This window comes from Phlebotomus papatasi, chromosome 3, assembly GCF_024763615.1.
Source record: "Phlebotomus papatasi isolate M1 chromosome 3, Ppap_2.1, whole genome shotgun sequence".
Classification (NCBI taxonomy): domain Eukaryota; kingdom Metazoa; phylum Arthropoda; class Insecta; order Diptera; family Psychodidae; genus Phlebotomus; species Phlebotomus papatasi.
The window spans coordinates 12651969-12670002 of record NC_077224.1 but is presented as its reverse complement, the minus strand read 5'-3'; the positions used below and the strand labels follow the sequence as shown (position 1 = coordinate 12670002).

The 18034-nt window shown below is 34.0% G+C and overlaps 2 protein-coding genes across 3 annotated transcripts in view; one reads left to right on the top strand and one right to left on the bottom strand.

Annotated features, from left to right (window-relative positions):
• Positions 1-18034, top strand: part of LOC129807774 (protein stunted) — a 351397-nt gene that overhangs the window by 99061 nt on the left and 234302 nt on the right. The gene's annotated exons all lie outside the window — the stretch shown is intronic.
• Positions 8474-17887, bottom strand: LOC129807769 (uncharacterized). 2 transcript variants are annotated; one of them, XM_055857250.1, is made up of 4 exons: positions 17776-17887; positions 17449-17594; positions 9507-9599; positions 8474-9287 (listed from the first exon to the last, which is right to left on the bottom strand). In XM_055857250.1, exons 1-4 carry the CDS (start codon positions 17822-17824, stop codon positions 8898-8900), a joined length of 678 nt encoding a protein of 225 aa, XP_055713225.1. In that variant the 5' UTR covers positions 17825-17887; the 3' UTR covers positions 8474-8897. The 2 variants fall into 2 exon arrangements, with proteins under 2 accessions (XP_055713225.1, XP_055713226.1); XM_055857251.1 differs by having other exon boundaries at positions 17685-17821.

Sequence of the window (18034 nt, the reverse complement as noted above, 5' to 3'; positions counted from 1 at the left end):
TCTAGAGGTTCAGCCCAGTTTCCGAAGGTATCAAAATCCTAAATAGTAATCAATCTTTTTTTGGTTTTTCAGAATCTATAGATCATTTGCCCTAAATAATCTAATCCTAAGTTAAATTTATTCAATAACTCTTGACTGAAATTAAAGCAGTTAAGCCATATTGCTAAGCCTTAGGTCTGAAGCCCGTATAAACCAAGACTGTTCAAAGATGAACATAGATACATGGCATTCAAAGATATTTGAGAAAATGTTCAAATCATTAAAGCCCTCTTCAAATTCATATTAATGGTATAGGGACTTTATTATCAAAAAATTACAGCGAATCTCGATACATCCTATGAGGGAGCTATCATGAGACAAGTCATAAAATTTAGACATAAAACGCCAAAAACCTTCATCTTTCTTCTCAGAATGTAGATAGGATCCGTAAAGACTAAACTATTATAATAGAATATTAAGTACTGATAAATGATTGCAATGCCCAAGGATGGAGAATGTTATTAACCTTACTATAGGAACCAAAGAGATGGTACTAGTCTCAATATATTTTCTATGTCCTTAAGTAATATCAAAGTGAATCTCATCCTTTAAGGATCTATAGGTTCCTTAATATATCAAAATTACTTTATGCAATTTTAATTTTAAAAAATTCTAAATTTATCAATATTTAACTTGAAATTTCAAGTACTTCTAGAATGAATCCTGTAGTAAAATTTGTATTAGAGTATTTTCAGTATATTTAACTCCAAGGATTCATCTACAAAATTTTAATCATCTTTACAATTTATCTAATATTAAAGATTAAAATTGTGGTGTTTTATAAATCATAGCAAAATTATATACTTTCAAGACTAAATGTAACATATTTTCAAAGGTAAATTGCAATTCTGACCAAAATGGCAAACTATTTTTGAACTATTCATAAAAGCCTATAACCTATTCCTGAAAGGTACTTAGCTCCAAAAAAAATCAAATTTACGGGCTTTCAAGAAAGTATCACAATGAACTTAATTATAATAACCTGAAAATGTGACATCAAAAACAAGACATTAATCAAGAATATTTGGAAATTGAAGTGAAATAAAAAAACGAGCTTCAAATAATTATTATAATTATTATTATAAATAAATATAAATATCTTCATTTTATAAAAACATATATGCATGATCCTAATTTTCAAACACTTCAAAATAATTTAGGGAATATCGATGGACACTTTTTCACTCACTAAATAGTAAAAATTGAATAAGAGAACTGTGCGAAATTTAGGCCAGCTTTAAATTTCGACCACTTTGAGTGTAACTTCGGCAAAGCAAGTACATTTATTAGTATTAAAGTTTTAACCTTCTAGGATTTTCATTAAAATTGATTAGTGTTCATTAAATATTCTTTTGGTTTAAGTTAATAGTGAAACGTTCTTTAGATTACAAGTGAAATTACTAGATTAGATCACGTATTTTGTCTATACATTTTACAAGAATCTCTCTGTGAAATCATATTTAGTATTTCGGCCACATCTTTTACTTCCCCAAAATTTTCATTTAATATTGTTCATTTTTTAATTTCTACGTTGTAAAATGCCTGAAGAAAGAAAAGCATTGCCTTTATGAAAAAAATTATGTGAAAAAGGGATTGGAAAAGTTCAGGAAAGGCAAGTCACTATAGGAATCTCCGTGGAAATTTGGAGATTCAAGATCAACTTTGCAGGATAAATACACGGTAGATCTCATGGCTTTGTTGGTCATATAAATGTCTTAAAACAAAAATTAAACTGTTTCTATATGATGTTTTAAAACTTTCTATCCATTGTTTTGCAAAAAGTTCAAAAAGTGGTAAGAAACACGGTGGCCGAAATTCCACTCAAATTGTCCGGAGTATTACCCAAAGCATTGTCTATATATTTATATATTTTAAAATATTTTAGGAATTGATTTTAATTAAACAAAAATCATAGACTATTTTTCAACCAATACTTCTGGAAGAGAAGTAAGAAGAAAATTCAATAGTCATAAAAAATAGTTACATTTTAAACTTTAGACTTTGGGTTACTTTTACCAACTATGCCGAAATTTCGTACATTTTATTAACAAAATTACACTTGCAAAAATAAAAGGGTCAAATTGACCCTTTTCAACAAAAAATTGATCATATTTGATTCTTAGAAAGGTTCACTTGAATCTTTTGAAATTTTGTATCATATTTTTCTCATCTGAGTGAACACCACAGATTACTTTTTCATTGTTTTTATTGATTTATTCCGGAGTTAAATAGGTGTCAAAACAGTGACCCTTTCAAAGGATCATTGGTGACCCTTTTTTTACCAGTGTATTGCTAAATTTGAAGTTTTCAAATAAAATTTAAAAAAAGTGCTATATTAACCACAAAAAAGGCCTTCCAATATACACAGCTTTCTTTAGCATTGAATGCAAGGTAATACTTTAAGCTAAAAAATATACGTAACGCCAATTGCAGCAATTTATTTTTTAGTTTTTCAATTTAAAAGAAAATATGAAAGTTCTTTAATTCAAATTACATGCATCATTTAAACCTCTGACATAAAAAATTTACCTCTATTTCATTTCAAAATCTGCAAAAAGTTTTTTAATAAAATATTTCAATTCGCATTTAATCAAATTTGAAGAGCCTTCCAGGCAACAAAAGCTTTTTCTGCAAGACTTCATGTGGTTTTGGACCAATTTTAAGTTGATTGTAATATTCAATACAGTTCAACATTTGCATATCTACTCATTTATTACCCAATAACAAGAACAATTGTTTATGTAAACAACGGTTTTTCATTGCAAATAAAGGTCTGTATATTGCGGTATTTGCATATTGCGCATAGCATAATAAAATTCGTGTTTTTTTTTAGATTAAAAATAATGCATTTAATGCTAAATTTCTAATTCTTAAACATTTTCAACATTTTTGTACGACAAAGGCTCTGAAGCTGAAATTTATTTAATTTTTTTTTTTTTTAAATTTATTTCAAAAATCCACAACAAATAGGGTACAACCCTCTTACAATTGCGTGGCGAGAAAAAAGAATTAAAAAAATGAAAAAAAAAAACAGAAAAAAGGAAAAAGGAAAGAAAACAATAAATAATAGGAAAAAGAGAAAAAAGAAAGCAAAAGAAAAAATATATAAACTAATCAGTTAAGCCCAGTTTGGAAATGTTTCTGAATCGCCCGTTGAGAGCTACGTGCCTCACGGGGAAGGGAATTATATAATGCAATTCCTTTTACAAAAAGAGTGCGGTAAAAAAGATCTTGCTCCGCCCTAGGTACCAAATATCCCTGAATCCTAGCCGAACCCCCCCTCGTCAAGAGGGAAGCCAGGTAACCAGGTCATCCAGCTGTCACCAGGCGATGCAGAAAGAGAAGGGCACGCATTTGAAGGAAGGACGGTAAATCGCAACCAACAAACACGTCCCTATGAGGAGTAATGTGATCACGGGGACCAAGCGAGCAGATATACCTTACGCAGTTGTTGAAAGCTACTTTTAACCTGTTGATCGTATCACTATCTGCAAGGAAAAAGAGCTCAGCTCCATAAGAAAATATGATATATGTGAGAGGAGTAGGCGTGTGTTGTGTCGTAGGGTGTGATGTCCCGGTAACGTCGGAGGGTGTATAGGGAGTAATTGATTTTTCGACAAATTGAGGTTGCATGATCAGACCAAGATAATGTGTTGTTAAAAACAATACCAAGGTTTTTAACCTGATCCGCAAAAGGAATAATTTCTCCGTGCAGGAGGAGGGGATACGTAGGGATACAGACTGATTTTTTGGAGATAATAAGGGCTTGAGATTTTTTTGGATTCAAGAGAAGTCCATTAGTGGACGCCCAGTGCTCTATTTGAGATGAAATTTATGTTGAAATTTATGTTTATCAGAGTGAAAGTTTAAGCTCATAAGAATGAAACGCAATATACTGAAAAGAGTTGTTTTCTATTTCTGTAATTTATTTCCCTAATTAAAAGATTTTAGTCTTATCAATTCCGGTAAGCGTCGGGGGATAGAACAGCTAAGAAAAAAATGATTTTTCCAAAAGCTTTCGGTTCAGACTCCCAGCCTTCCTCAGTAGTCAGGCTACTGAGTAGTTTCACAAAGAAACCACTAGAAAGACATACAGAAGAAAAAAATTACTATGAAGATTTCAAAAATAGCTAAAAAACAAGTGCAGAGCCCCAGATCATGTGCCCTATGAATCAAGGAGACCTATGACAAAGCAAGAAGAGAACAAATTTGACTTCTGAAGAAGACTTGGAGTCTCAGCCGAAAGCTTTGGGAAGAATCATTTTTACCGGAATTGATAAGACTTGAATCAATTGATTATAAAAATTCTGGTGATCACCAGTGGGAGTTTTCTTCACTTCAAGACTAAAACACCTTTTTTAATCTTGCCCAGCGCTTTCGGTCCGGATATGGACCTACTTCAGTGGCTATATAGGATTTTTTATTTCAATAATAATTATGTTTTATATGTACAAGGTCGTTTTTTGGACAATTTCAAAATTGCCAAAAAAAATTGAATCATCCGTCGGAAAATACCAATAATAAAAAAAATTATTATTAAAACGATAAATAAAAAATTAAAAAAAAGAAAACAAAAATATCAAAAATTTACAGAGAAATATTATATTCTTAAATAATACCTTCTTTCGACTGATATTTTCAAGTGAAAGTTAATTTTAATTACAGCGACTTTAAAAAAAAACTCTTATTTAGTTTATTTAGTCAAATAGGGAAAAAAATTTAATAATTTTAAAAATATAAATTTCTAAACTTTCACAGACCTTAGAAAACTCAAATATAAAATTAAAAGCAATGGTCAAACCTGTTTGAATAAAGTTACCTGAGGGGTCATTGAAGTACCATGACTGATATCTCCAACCGTTTGCTCTCTAAGTCAAGAATTTAGCTTTAGAAACTTATTCCGAAATATTAGCAACTGAGTGGAGGAAAGGTATCAGCGGTATGTTAAAAATGTAACTCTAAATCAAAAGACTATATACAATGCACAAAGTTCAACCGTTCAACCAGGAGAAGTTAAAAACGTTCAGCAACACAAACAAAGCATATACCATTAAAATTTCCAAAAGAAAACCACGACCTTTTGTGAAAGAGGAGACTTTTCTTTCCACCCACGAGATGGATGGATTGCGTTGAGTTATTTTTCGAAGTGTTTCAGTTGGTGAATTTCGCCATTTAAAACAACATCACCCAATGGATAGCTCTTCAGCCATGAGGTAACTCTTGAGTTGGATTGGATTTGGTCACTTTTGAGACAGCGACCTTGTCACGTTCCATCTGACTAAACTACAAATAAAATCTCATTTCAGCTGCCAAAGACACTGGAGTTGCATTAAAAGACCAGTTAAGTGTATACATATACTTTTTTTCTTACATTCATTTTAATACACATTCTTTTCCACTCAATTATATTAAAAAAAAAAAGAGAAAGATTAAATGAAACTTATTTACAAAGACATTTTCCATATTTATGCATTTTAATGAGTTATTAATGTCTAAAATGATGGTATTTGTAGCTCCAATGGCAAGTTGCAGGTGAAATTGGTGCAGTTGATTACTTTACAATTAATGCTTTTGTTGTCATCACCTGCCCTATGCATTGAGGAGTATTCTTTTTACTGATTTTACTTTTGTAACTTTAACTAAATGGCAAAATATCTACACTATCCTCATCAACTGGTAACTTTTTTTTTCACTTGAACAATGTCGCAAGGTTAATTTTAACATTTTCTTTTCTGCCTTCAAGAGGTCAAATTCTTTAGCGTCAATTTCCCAACTGGGTTAAATCTAACTCTGAAAAGAAGGGTTTCTAATTTTATTTGTTATGCTTTGCATGTCAAAAAAAACTTATTAAACAAATTATCTCTGTATAATTATTATACTTTGTGGCTTTGTTAGATAATTTTAAAAGCAAATTGAAAAATTATATCATTCTGTGGTAGATATTACGATTCTAATGTTATAACGTGCTGAAAATACCTCAAAGGTCTGTGTACCCAAGTAGTATAAATTTATTTAATATCAAAAATTAGAAAAAAATGTTTAAATCTAACCATGGAAAGTTTTACGAGATAAGAATTCTGAGTGCGGTAGATCTACGTCGCTTGGTAGTAATATTTCCCTAAAAACCCAAAGTTGACAGCGGATCAAGTCAAAATATGGTAATATTTACGACAATTCGTACTTACACAAATACAAAGTACTTACAATTTGACAAATGCTCATGGGAAGATCTAAGATACTGCAGATATAGATAATGCGTGGTAATATTTATCAATTTTGTACTTCAAAAACATAAGGATTATAGCTAATCTAGTCAAAATGTGGTTATATTCACCACAATTTGTATTGACAACTCCAACTATATCAAAACCCTTAAGTATGCTTCACATATGGGTGGTAAAATTTACCAATTTTGTACTTTAGACAATTAAATTTTACAGAAGATCAAGTCAAAATGTGGTAATAATGACCACAATTTGTATTGACATTTTTAATTTGACAAATGACCAAGGTATTTTAATAATTACCACGAAAAATTCTAAAACTTCAAATATGCAGCAGATGTGGGTAATTTGTGGTAATATTTACCAATTTTGTACTTCAAAAACTGGAAGTTGACAGTTGATCAAGGTAAAATGTGGTAATAATCTTCAACAAAATATGATAAGAGAATCTAAATCGAGCAAAATCCCTTAAAAATTATCGGTTCTAATTATCAAATTATCAGGAAATCAAATTGAATAGTTATCACAACTTGAAGATGAATAGGGATCTCAGTGGCGCAATATGCAGGACCGTTGGATTTTGGGCGGATGAGATCTCTGACTCGACTCTCAAAGTTGTGAGTTTGAGTCCCGCCCGGTGCAAGCAACTGAATGTCGGGAAAATACATTTTTACTCTGATGAAAAGTTACATAATGCACCGCCTTTGCCCAAAAAACTCTACAATGGACTTAGCACATTCTTCTAACACGGAATATACGACTATGCAGCATGATTACATTGTACAAAATATATCCTGATACGATTAATATTAATAACTTGAAGAAGAATCAGGGTCAAAATGTGGTCATTATTACCACACTTAGTACAAAAATCCACACAGGAAAAAATATTTCTGTAAAAATTGTTCGTAATTGTTTGTGAATTCCTACTGGGGACTTACAAAATGCTCATAAATCGTAAAATCTATTGAAAAGTTCGTAAGTATTTATACTTTTCTTCACAAACATTGTTCGTAACATGGTCGCTCAACGAACATATTTTTTGTTCTTTTTGGAATATTTGTATGCAAATATTTGTAAATAACCAGAAAATGTTTGTACAATTTTGTCATTTGTTCGTAAAGTTTTGTTACGAACTATGTCTGTGAAGAAGTACAAACTTTTACAAACTTTTTTATTGGTTATTCAATTTATGAACAATTTATGAAATTTTGTCAAAAGGTAGAGTTGTGTGTTGATGTTGTGCATCAATTTGATGAGACTTTTTGTCACATTTTACAAACTTATCACAAGAAGCAGTTGGCTGCCGAATTAACAAAACTTTTCAATAGTCTATATGGGAGAATGTCCTTTTGACAAAATTTCCTGTTATTTTTTCAGAGGAGAAATGCAAAAACATTTATACAAATAATTTTACGGATTTTTTTTCCGTGTATATTGACTGATAATCAAGATAAAAGGTTGTAAAAGTCACCTAATTCTTTATGCAAATCCAAAAAATGTAACATAGACTACGTGGTTTATATTTACCACGTTTTACGATAAGAATTACCACGATATATGTTAAAAATAACACAGTAGCATGTGTAATATCATTACTTTTCGAGACTTATTTGACCAGGGTCATGAACACTTTGAAGTACTCAGAAAAACGGTTTGTTTCTCGTTAAGTTTGTCAAAAAGATGTATGGTAAGTGTGCCAAATTCCGGCCAGCTTGAAATTCCGGCCAGCTTGAAATTCCGGCCAGCTTGAAATTCCGGCCACCTTTTTTGTTCCTCAAATTTCCATGAATTTTTAGTTTTTACATAATCCAGAGATTATACAATGCAAAAGAATAACAAAAAACGTAGCTTCGACAAACGTGATGACGTGAAAAAGACATTTGAAGAATTCCCGAAGGGCAAGAACTATGAGAATGAAGGTGGCCGAAATAGGGCACCAAAGCTATGTTTACATTTTTATTCACTTTAAAATGTATTAAGAATGATTTTAAAGGAAATAAAGACGATAAACTATCTACAAGGTTCTAAGCGACACTCCTTAAATAGAAGGAATGAAAAAAATCAATTTCTATTAAAGATATTACATTTCAAACTTGAGACTTTGGCGCTTGTATGCAACTATGCCGAAATTTGGCACACTTACCCTATTTTTCCAAATTGGCAAAAGTGTTTTGTAAAAAATATCCCTTTGACAAACTTTTAACAAAAAAAACACAAACTTTATCCTTCAGAGCGGTCGTATCTACCACAAACTATTCTAAGATTATTTCTGACAGACCTGACAGAGTTAAAATATAACCACGTTGCGTGGTAAAATCTACCATACTACTTGGGGCCATTTTTACCACGAATTCACCTTAAACTGTTAACAAACATTGCTAGAAACCCTTCTCTTCAGAGTTTAGTGTCGTCAGCTCAATAAATTTGCTTCACAGCCTCATCTTAAAATTTTGTATTCACTTCTGCACTGTGAAGTGTTAGATCTCATTTGTCCTAAAACGTTCCCGCTCCCATTAGCTGTTTCTCCTCCCTAAATGCTCTCGGATAAATAAGTGAGATGCTGCTGGTGATCAAGGTTGCTGAAGGGGTGCTCCAGCAAGATGTTCCGGATGATGGGGATGAATGAATTGTCTACTTGCGTTCATCATCGGTATCTTCACCAAGATCATCATCTCCTGTTGATTGGGTACCTCCGGAAGATGATGAGAGAATGGGTCCGGAGAATCGCAGCAGGGATGTGAGGATACCACCAAAGCCATTTCCACCACCAGAAGCATCATCTCCAGTTTCGCCGCCGGATGTTGCAAAGCCCGTTCCCGAACCACCAAGGAAGGATCCACTGAGTCCGCCGAATTTGTTCGTGATGGCCTGAATCTTGGGCGTAATCACGGCTGAGATAAGGCTCTGCAGACTGTTAATCTGTGGTGGACTCTCGATGCCCAATTGCTTATTCTTGGCAATGTTGGTTTGATCCAGTACATCGATAAAGCGCGTTTTCGAATCAATTAGCGAATCAATTTTCTACAGAGGGCATATTTGTATACAGAAAGATGTTAAGGCTAATAACTCAAGAGAGATTTTTGTGTGTCGTGTGTGAAAATGAAAAATCTCCTCTGCCATCAACATTGAATTATTGCATGTGCTTGGCACAAATTTCTTTGCTGAATTATTAATTAGCTCTGGAGTTAGGTGTGAGGGTTATACAAATTACTTAAAATTGAGAAATAAAAAAGAACTTACACTGAAAACTAATCCAAGGAGGGCATTTTTGGTACCAAAAACCGCATCAGGCAGTTTTCGCTTTTCCCGTTCCAAGCCTTGGCCACTGTCTTCCTGGAAGAAAAATCATTGAAGCTCTGAGAATTTTCCCTGAGTGATGTGACATGTACGGCTATTAGCGTGACCATTGAAAATTGCTAATCATCCGTATTACTGTTTGGTCTCTGAGATTGTAAACAAATTGGTTTGGTAGCAGCGTAAAAAAAATGTCTTTACGTAACATGCATTGGTATGTTTAAACAATCACAGCATCAATAATCATGGCTAAGACGCAAGTGGAAGGCCGACAGTTAAGTGATTGTCCTAATCTCAAAAAATGAAAGTCCTCCACTGAGAAATTCTTTACAGATCGAACGGATGGAAATATCCATCGAAAGTGATTTGGAACAGTCGGAGGTTGATTGAGACACAATCAATTAAAAAAAATGATCGCAATAGCACTTATGATGGCTATTTTTTTGGTGATCAGGAACAAAAAGACCCTCAAATGCGATACAAAAGAGCCACAAAAGACTATTGCTAAATTTAATAGCGACCGGTGATGGAATAGAGCAAACTTTCACTGATGTTTTTGGGACTGCTGATGGCATGCAATGTATACCGATCGCGATCTCATATGTCATGGTGATCATCAGGTAGGGGAAAGCGGGGCTAATAGGGAAAAGAAATTTTTTTTTTATAAATTCTCAGATTATTACCAATAATCACGAATATAATTAGCAATGCAATAACGGCTGAAATAGTCAATAAAAATTAAATTTCGTCAACAAAAAGGCAAATTACTACATTTTTTTCACTTCTTGAATAGTATTTTTTATAGTCATAGAATGTCTGCAATGTGAGTAAATTAGGTAAATTATAAATATATGACTTTACGAAATAGAAGTATTAATTCGTCTTTACGATCCAAATAAACATTTAATTTGATCAAATAAAATAAACTTAGCCAATACGATGAGCGAAATTGACGATATTTAACACATATTGATGGCTCTATTTAGAATTTATATCTCCGAGATTTTATTCCCAGGATCGAGCTCTATAACTGCTGAAAATTTCAGTGATCATCCGACGTCTGTGTGACGAAATATTAAATTTTTTCAAATGGCTCTCCTAAAAAGTTGTCATTCTGAGGTATAAAACAGTTTAAAATGGAACCGTCAATAAAAATGAATAGTTAAAAATTTATTTGGTATGTTAGACATCTTCTGCAATCAACAAGGAATGTACTCCAACTCGGAATCATTCATTCATTTTCAACCGCTTATCCCTATTGGGGTCGCAGGCCCATGACATCCAAATTAGCAGCCCACGCTTGTCGATCCTCCGCCACTTCAGGAATATGTTCGGGTTCGATCCCAAGGCGTTCCAAGACAAGATTCTGAATTTGATTCAGCCACCTTGTCCTAGGTCTGCCTCGAGGTCGATGCCTTCTCACAATGGCTTGCATAGCTTTTCTGGGGAATCTTTAACTCGGAATCGAATTTCTTAATGATACTTTCTTCTTAATCAAACCACTTAATTCGGAATCAAGTAGAGGAAATTGCCCTTTAGGGGTCCAAATCCGAAAACATCCCAAATGTTTATTTCTCGCTATTAAGTGCCTCCACCCAAAAAACGCAATTTTTGACCTTTTCACCTTGCCATACAGGGCGTACAACAATTTTTCAAAGTCTAAGACTATCATAAATTAAGTAGAAGAAAGTGCCGATGCTCCATACGATTTCAAGTTTCGTAAAGACTAATTTTTTTCTAATATTTATGAATAAATGTGACTGCGCAATATATTTTAAAAACTAGGCAATTTCCCTTAGTTTTTAAAATATGGCTGTGTTGGGATCTTACGAAGCATAGGCGGTTTCCTCTGTTTTATTTATGATAGTCTTAGACTTTGAAAAATTGTTGTACGCCCTGTATGACAAGGTGAAAGGGTCACAAATTGTATATTTTGGGTGAAAACGCTAAATCGCGAGAGATAGAGATTTGGGATGCTTTCGGATTCGGAATTCGAACCCACTTTAAGTCGACCTGGGAACCTGAAGATGGCAGATCTTCTATGAAAATTGCAACAGTGTCAATTTGAAATTCGGGAGTCAGTTCCCCTCACTAGAACGAGATACCAAAGACGGTGTTCGAGCGGAAAGAGAGGCGGTTTTTGTTGGTTCAAGCAAATGGGAGCCTAGTGGTCTGTATTATGAGTCCTTGGGAGTGAACAATCGGCTATCACAAGACAACAAAATATAAGGGTCCCGGTCAATATCCCGAAAGTCAAAATCCCGAAAGCCAAAATCTCGAAAGCCAAAATCCCGAATGGGCCAAAATCCCGAATTTTTAAGTGTCATAGCTACTCCCACGATTGTACCCGCGTTTTCTGGAGGAAAAGGGAAATCTTCTGTGTCTTGGAAAATTATTCTAAACATTTTCCCCCATATAATTTCACCCCTTTCAGGATTTTGGCTTCCGGGATTTTGGCTTTCGGGATTTTGGCCTTTTCGGGATTTTGGCTTTCGAGATTTTGGCTTTCCGGATTTTGGCTGCCACCGAAAATATAATATGATTCTCGCATTACTCTTTTTCACAATCTTCTCCTTCTTCTCCAAAAACAAGTTGTTTTTAGAATACATCATACATATTCTACTACAAATTATTGACACAGGAACATCTTCGAAGCATAATACGTTCGATTTTGAAAAAAAAAACATAAAGTAATTCTTCAAGTTTATAAGAATGTGTGAACTTTTTATTTCCAGACAATCAGAATAATCTAAAAAAAAGAATTTTTAGTTAAGAAGGGCGTTAGGAGAAAAAGTAAGATCATATATAGATTACCTGGGTCGACTTATGGGTGAGGTTCAAAGAAGAACCATAATCATCCATAGGCAAAGGGTGAACATCTAAAATAAAGGTCCCAACCAAAATCCGAAACATTCGTAAAACTAAAGAGAAGGACAAGAATAAAGAAAACTAAAATTCCTTTTTCTGACGAGGACCGTAAACCATTCTAATTCGATATCTCTAGTCGCTCTAGTCCCTTGTATGCTTGTATAGCCTATGCATCACACATGGAATTTTTGACCTTTTTGACTTTGTCGTTCAGCCAAACAATAATTTCTCGAAATCTGGCACTATCATCAATAAATTCCTTGGGCCTGAATAGCGGTATACAAAGTTTCATTAAGAAGTTCGACTTTGAATTGGCAAACTTTCATTTAATCAGATGTAAGCTACCGGTCCATAAGGGGAGGTTCCGGTTCAAGTTCGTTAAACGTGAGTAGAGTTAGTTTCTGATGAAACCCAGTTAATACCGCTTGGAAATGGCCGGCTTCCCGGATGTACATTGGGTTGCACCAACAATGCCAATAATATACCCTTACAAAATTATTCTTATACACAAATCGAACTATAACTTGGTCATAAAATTAGAAAAAATATATATTATTTCAAATAAAAAGTAAATAATTTCACAATTTTTTGAACAAAGTAAAATTTTATAGTCAGCAAGAATTGCTAAATGGAGAATACATCAAAAATGTTGAAATTTCAAATTAAAAGAAAATACTAAGAACTATTTCCAACAAAGAAAAACAATTTTAGTCAATAAATTGTTTAAAAAAAATTATTGAAAGTAATGCCTCCAGTAGGTGCCTTCTGTAATAGCACGACAATGTAAAACGATAAATTTACTTTTTATGTAAATTATTTTATGTAAATTGTGTAAATTCGGAAGAAATAATTCAAAATCCTACCGATAAATTTTTAATCGCTAAACAAATATTCAATTTTATTTTCAAATGCTTATTTTTTCATTTAAAGTTTAAACTTAAACATTCAAGATATTATTGTATTCCTTTTTGTTGCATTTGTATTTGACAATATTAGATATAGCCGGCGACGTATTTATAGTTCTATAGTGAGTTATTTGTTTAATACATTATACAGAAAAAAAATTGTCAAATACATTGCTTCCAGTGCAATCTTTACTCATTGTTTCATTTGAACAAAAAAACTGAACAAGACAGTTTTAGATTAGATTAGATTACAGTGGGGGCGATTCCTCGCGGAACCGCTGCACCCAGGCCTCCTTTTGGGCCCATTATGCATCCCCGATTAGAACAAGAGAGTTACGACTCTTCATTATTTACTTGTTTTATATTATTCTTGATTTTTTAATCCGCTCAAAATCGAAAAATGTTTCTACCATCGTTATCATTAAGACAAAAAGAGTTATTAATAACTCGTATCAAGTGTTTTGTTGTTGTTAATAATTCGAAAATTATTTTCCAATATTTCACTGGACCAAGGTTAAGATGAAAATCAAGCCCATTACTCTGACATCTACGATCCCCCTTTCGATTTTATAATCCTATTTACCAATTTTATTAATTTAACCCTTAACACCCTCTTGAGGCTAGATTTTTGAGAACATTTGTAATTTGAGATTTGAATTTAAAATGATAAGAACAAATTATACCTTAAAAATTCAATAATTACCTGTTTTTTTTTAATTTCTTTTAAAAATTAAAGATATTTCTGAATTAAAATAAAATCCAAATTTGACTATTGTTATACTTAGTTAAGGATTAATCCTTTAAGCAGGATTACGCCACCGTTGACTCAAAAATGATTATTTTTTCCAATGGTCGATTAGGGGCCCAACTTATAATCATCAGTCTTCGCTCGCTCAATTTCTTAACTATAAGAGAAACTGAGCTTAAGACATTTTATGCATAATGTATTCATAGTTAGATTTATACCCCTGTAATATCTAATTAGCCATGGTAATCTTCACTGACAGTCCGACATATTAGTTATTTCTTCAAGTACGAGAAGATTATTAATACAAAATAATAGGGGAAGGTTTCAGGCTTCGGACATTACTAGGCGTTCCCGCAAGGGGATTTCTAGAGACGCATTATATTTTTTCTCATACGGTATAGGGTTGTTAGTCCCATGCCTTGTGGAATCAAGTGCAGTGAAACGCACTGGATGCAATCCATGCACCTTTTACGCCAGAAAAATTCCTGGTGACCTAAAAGGGAAATTCGAACTCGGGACACTAGCATCAGAGAGCGAGAGCTCTACCATGTGACGCATAGAGTGTCCCTCTTGACTTGATACTACACTGACAAAAAAAAAGAGGCTACGATTAACCTTTTTTCGTCATAACTTTAACACTTTTTAGGTGTAAAAATATATCATCATTTTTTAATGTTAATTTTACACCTTTTGAGGGTAAAATCAACGTGAAAAAAGGTAACTTTAACCCCTAATACACCAAATAAAAAGGGTAATATTTACACCGATTTCGGATCAATATTGCAGGGTAAAATTACCATTTCCAGAATGTTATTTTGACTTTTTCGGATTTCTCTCAGTGATTATGGGAAAAAATGTGAAATGTTCGAAAAGCCAGAGCGTGTGCGAAGCCTGAAATCTTTCCTGTAATGGAATCTCAATCAGATTTATAATTTCAAATTATTACTTTTTCATTATTACCGTCAAGCGCCTGGCAAGTTGGCCTTTTTATATGGAGCTATTTGAAGCCAATTCCTAAATTGATCTCGGACTGAGCTCACAGTGCTCCAAGGAAAAAAAATATTTAAACAAAAATTGAGTATATTTATCCCTCCATGCGAAAAGATATCTTATAATACGGAAAAAGTTCTTCCTTTTTAAATATTTAGCATAGCAATCACGATTGCAGAATAATTCCCATACGCATTTGTATGTGAAAGTAAGAAATTGGCTTCAACTTTGAAGGCCACTCGCCGGGAACTAGATTACCGTAAATTCGAGTGACTTTATTACTCTGCTGTTCATAAGCTTTTCTTTAATTCTAGGATTTGAAAATTTCCTTAGAAGATAAGAGGACTTAAGGAGTATGCCCTAGACAGTATTATGCCTTAGACATATTTACGATTTAAACCAAGAGGCGGCTTAACGTAATTGTAATTTAAAAAAAAAAAACGATTTAACTAAATTCCCATCAGTTTCTAACTAACTAAGTCATTTCTCTGCCTAAGCCGAGAGACGGATTAGTCAGAAACTGGTGGAAATATAATCTGATCATTATTTTGATTATAATTACCTTAAACCGTTTCTCGGCTTAAGTCGTCAATGTGTCTAGATCTAAAGCATTACGGCTGAAACCGAAAGTCGTCTTAGTAAAAAGCTGATGGGAATGTAGTCTAAACATGATATTGATTAAAATTACGTTAAGCCGTCTTTCGGCTTAAGGGCCTTAGCAGACCTGAGGATTAGCCGAGAGACTGCTTAGCATAATTATATTAGAAATAATGGTCAAACTACATTTCCGACATTTTCCTCTAAGTCGTCTCTCGGCTTAAGTCGTAAGTGTGTCTAGGGCATAAGCCGTAGGCTCCAGCGCTTTAGGACATGAATCTGATTTAACATCTCGTATCGGTGAAGGCTATCCTTAACGCACTAGGATAAAAGAAAGTAACGAAGAACCGGAGGTTAACACTAAACCTACCGACCGTTTTTTGTCGTTTTTCGGTCAAATAACAAACTGTGGTAGGGTAGGATACTTAACAAATTTGTCTTGGAAAAGAGCAAAAAATTAAAATTTAAATACTGAAAAACATATTAGGGGAAACTGGGGCACCACCAAACACGGGGTACCACCAAACACTAATTTTTGTTTCTAAACTACTTGGACAATCTCGATCATTCCTTCAGTGGACAAGCATCCCTATAGTGCCTATAAATTCCTATCGGTCTTATCCTCTGAAGTCGAATATCCGATTAAAAAATCGCGGTGTTTGGTGGTACCCCGTGTTTGGTGGTGCCCCAGTTTCCCCTATATGCATTATTTAAAAAAAATCATAAAGTTTGATAGTGACATTGTACCGTTTAAATTGTGTTCATTTTAAACCGGTCAATTTGACCGGGTCTTGGTAGGTTTAGTGTTAAAATAAATACACCCGTATCTACGATAGTTGAAACTGGGGTACCACCAAGCACGGGGTAGCTCCAAACACTAAGTTTTATTTCTAAACTACTTGGACTATTTCGACCATTTCTTCAGTGGAAAAGCATCCCTATAATGCCTATAAATTTCTATAAGTCTTGTCTTCTGAAGTGGAATACCCGATTAAAAATTCGCAGTGTTTGGTGCTACCCCGTGTTTGGTGCTACCCCGTGTTTGGTGGTGCCCCAAGAAGCAAAATTGCTGCCTTATAGAACCAAGTGTTAAACAAGTCTTTTAGTGCACTTTTAAAAGACTTAAAGTGAGAATTTTGTGATGAAATTCCTATAGAAGCTTCTAAGATCCTTAAGAGTGCGCCACTTTACTTATAGTAATCTCAAAGATGGAACCAAGAGCGTTATAAGCAAATAAAAAGAGTTTTGGTTCTATAGTGCCTTACTTAAGGAATTCTACAAAAATATATTAAGAAAGAATTGCTTCTTGGGGTCCCAGTTTCCTCTACTGTATTTACTCAATTTCCATTCACAATGATTGTCCGGAAAGACCCACTGGTCCCCTACACGATTTTGACACCATTGGCGGTTTTGTGCAACCATCAATTGCTTTTTTAGACCGATCATCAGGCAATGAATGTGATCATCTTAATTGTGATCACTTACCAATAATGCTCATCTCAATCAAGCACGAAATGGTAATTTTGCAAAACAGTGGAAAGCTTTCACGGTGAATCTGTATGCGATTTGTGGTATTTAGAAGCCCGAAAGGTATTGCATAATTTCTTTCTGGCACGCATCTAAATGGTTGGATTGATGGTGTTGGAACTATAACGCGATAACATGTGCTATTGAGTCATTATTGGCACAATCATCCTGCAATTTTTCTTTTTACCTGTTGCAATTGACCAATTGGAATGTCCAAATTTTTTTTTGTGGGATATCACTTTGAAAGACTTACCACTTGATTGAGGGGATCCAGGTGATCGTCGAGATCATCGTTGCGCTTTACTCGTAATGCTGGTGATGCTGCAATTTGTTGGATGACCAGAGTCACCAAGAATGCCACAATTAGTCCACTTTTTGTCCACATTTGGGATGAATTGGCTGCAAGAGGGAAAAATTGTTGTATTGCTGAATTAGTTTTGGCAGAACGAAAGACTTCAATGGGTGAATAGGAAAGGAACTTTTTTGCACTTTTGCCTAGGAATGAGGGTTTTGTGGTAGAAGTTAAGGTGGAAGTTATCGAGGAAAAAGATGGACACTGTGCAGAAGATCACTACGGTACCACACGATTGGAGATACTGAGTGGCTCCAAGAAGTAGTCGCGGGAGCATTCACGAGCGGAATGACCGCAATCGAAAGTTATAGGAGTTTTGCGCGCGTTATTGCTTGTAAGTTTTGCCTTCTTCTTCTACCTCCCAAATGAGAAACTTGTTGGATGAAAATTACACCAACAGTCACAATCAGTGTATTAAATCAGCTCTGTATTGTGTATTGTATTTCCATCTTTTTTCTTCACCTTAGGAGCCCCACCACGAAGAAAT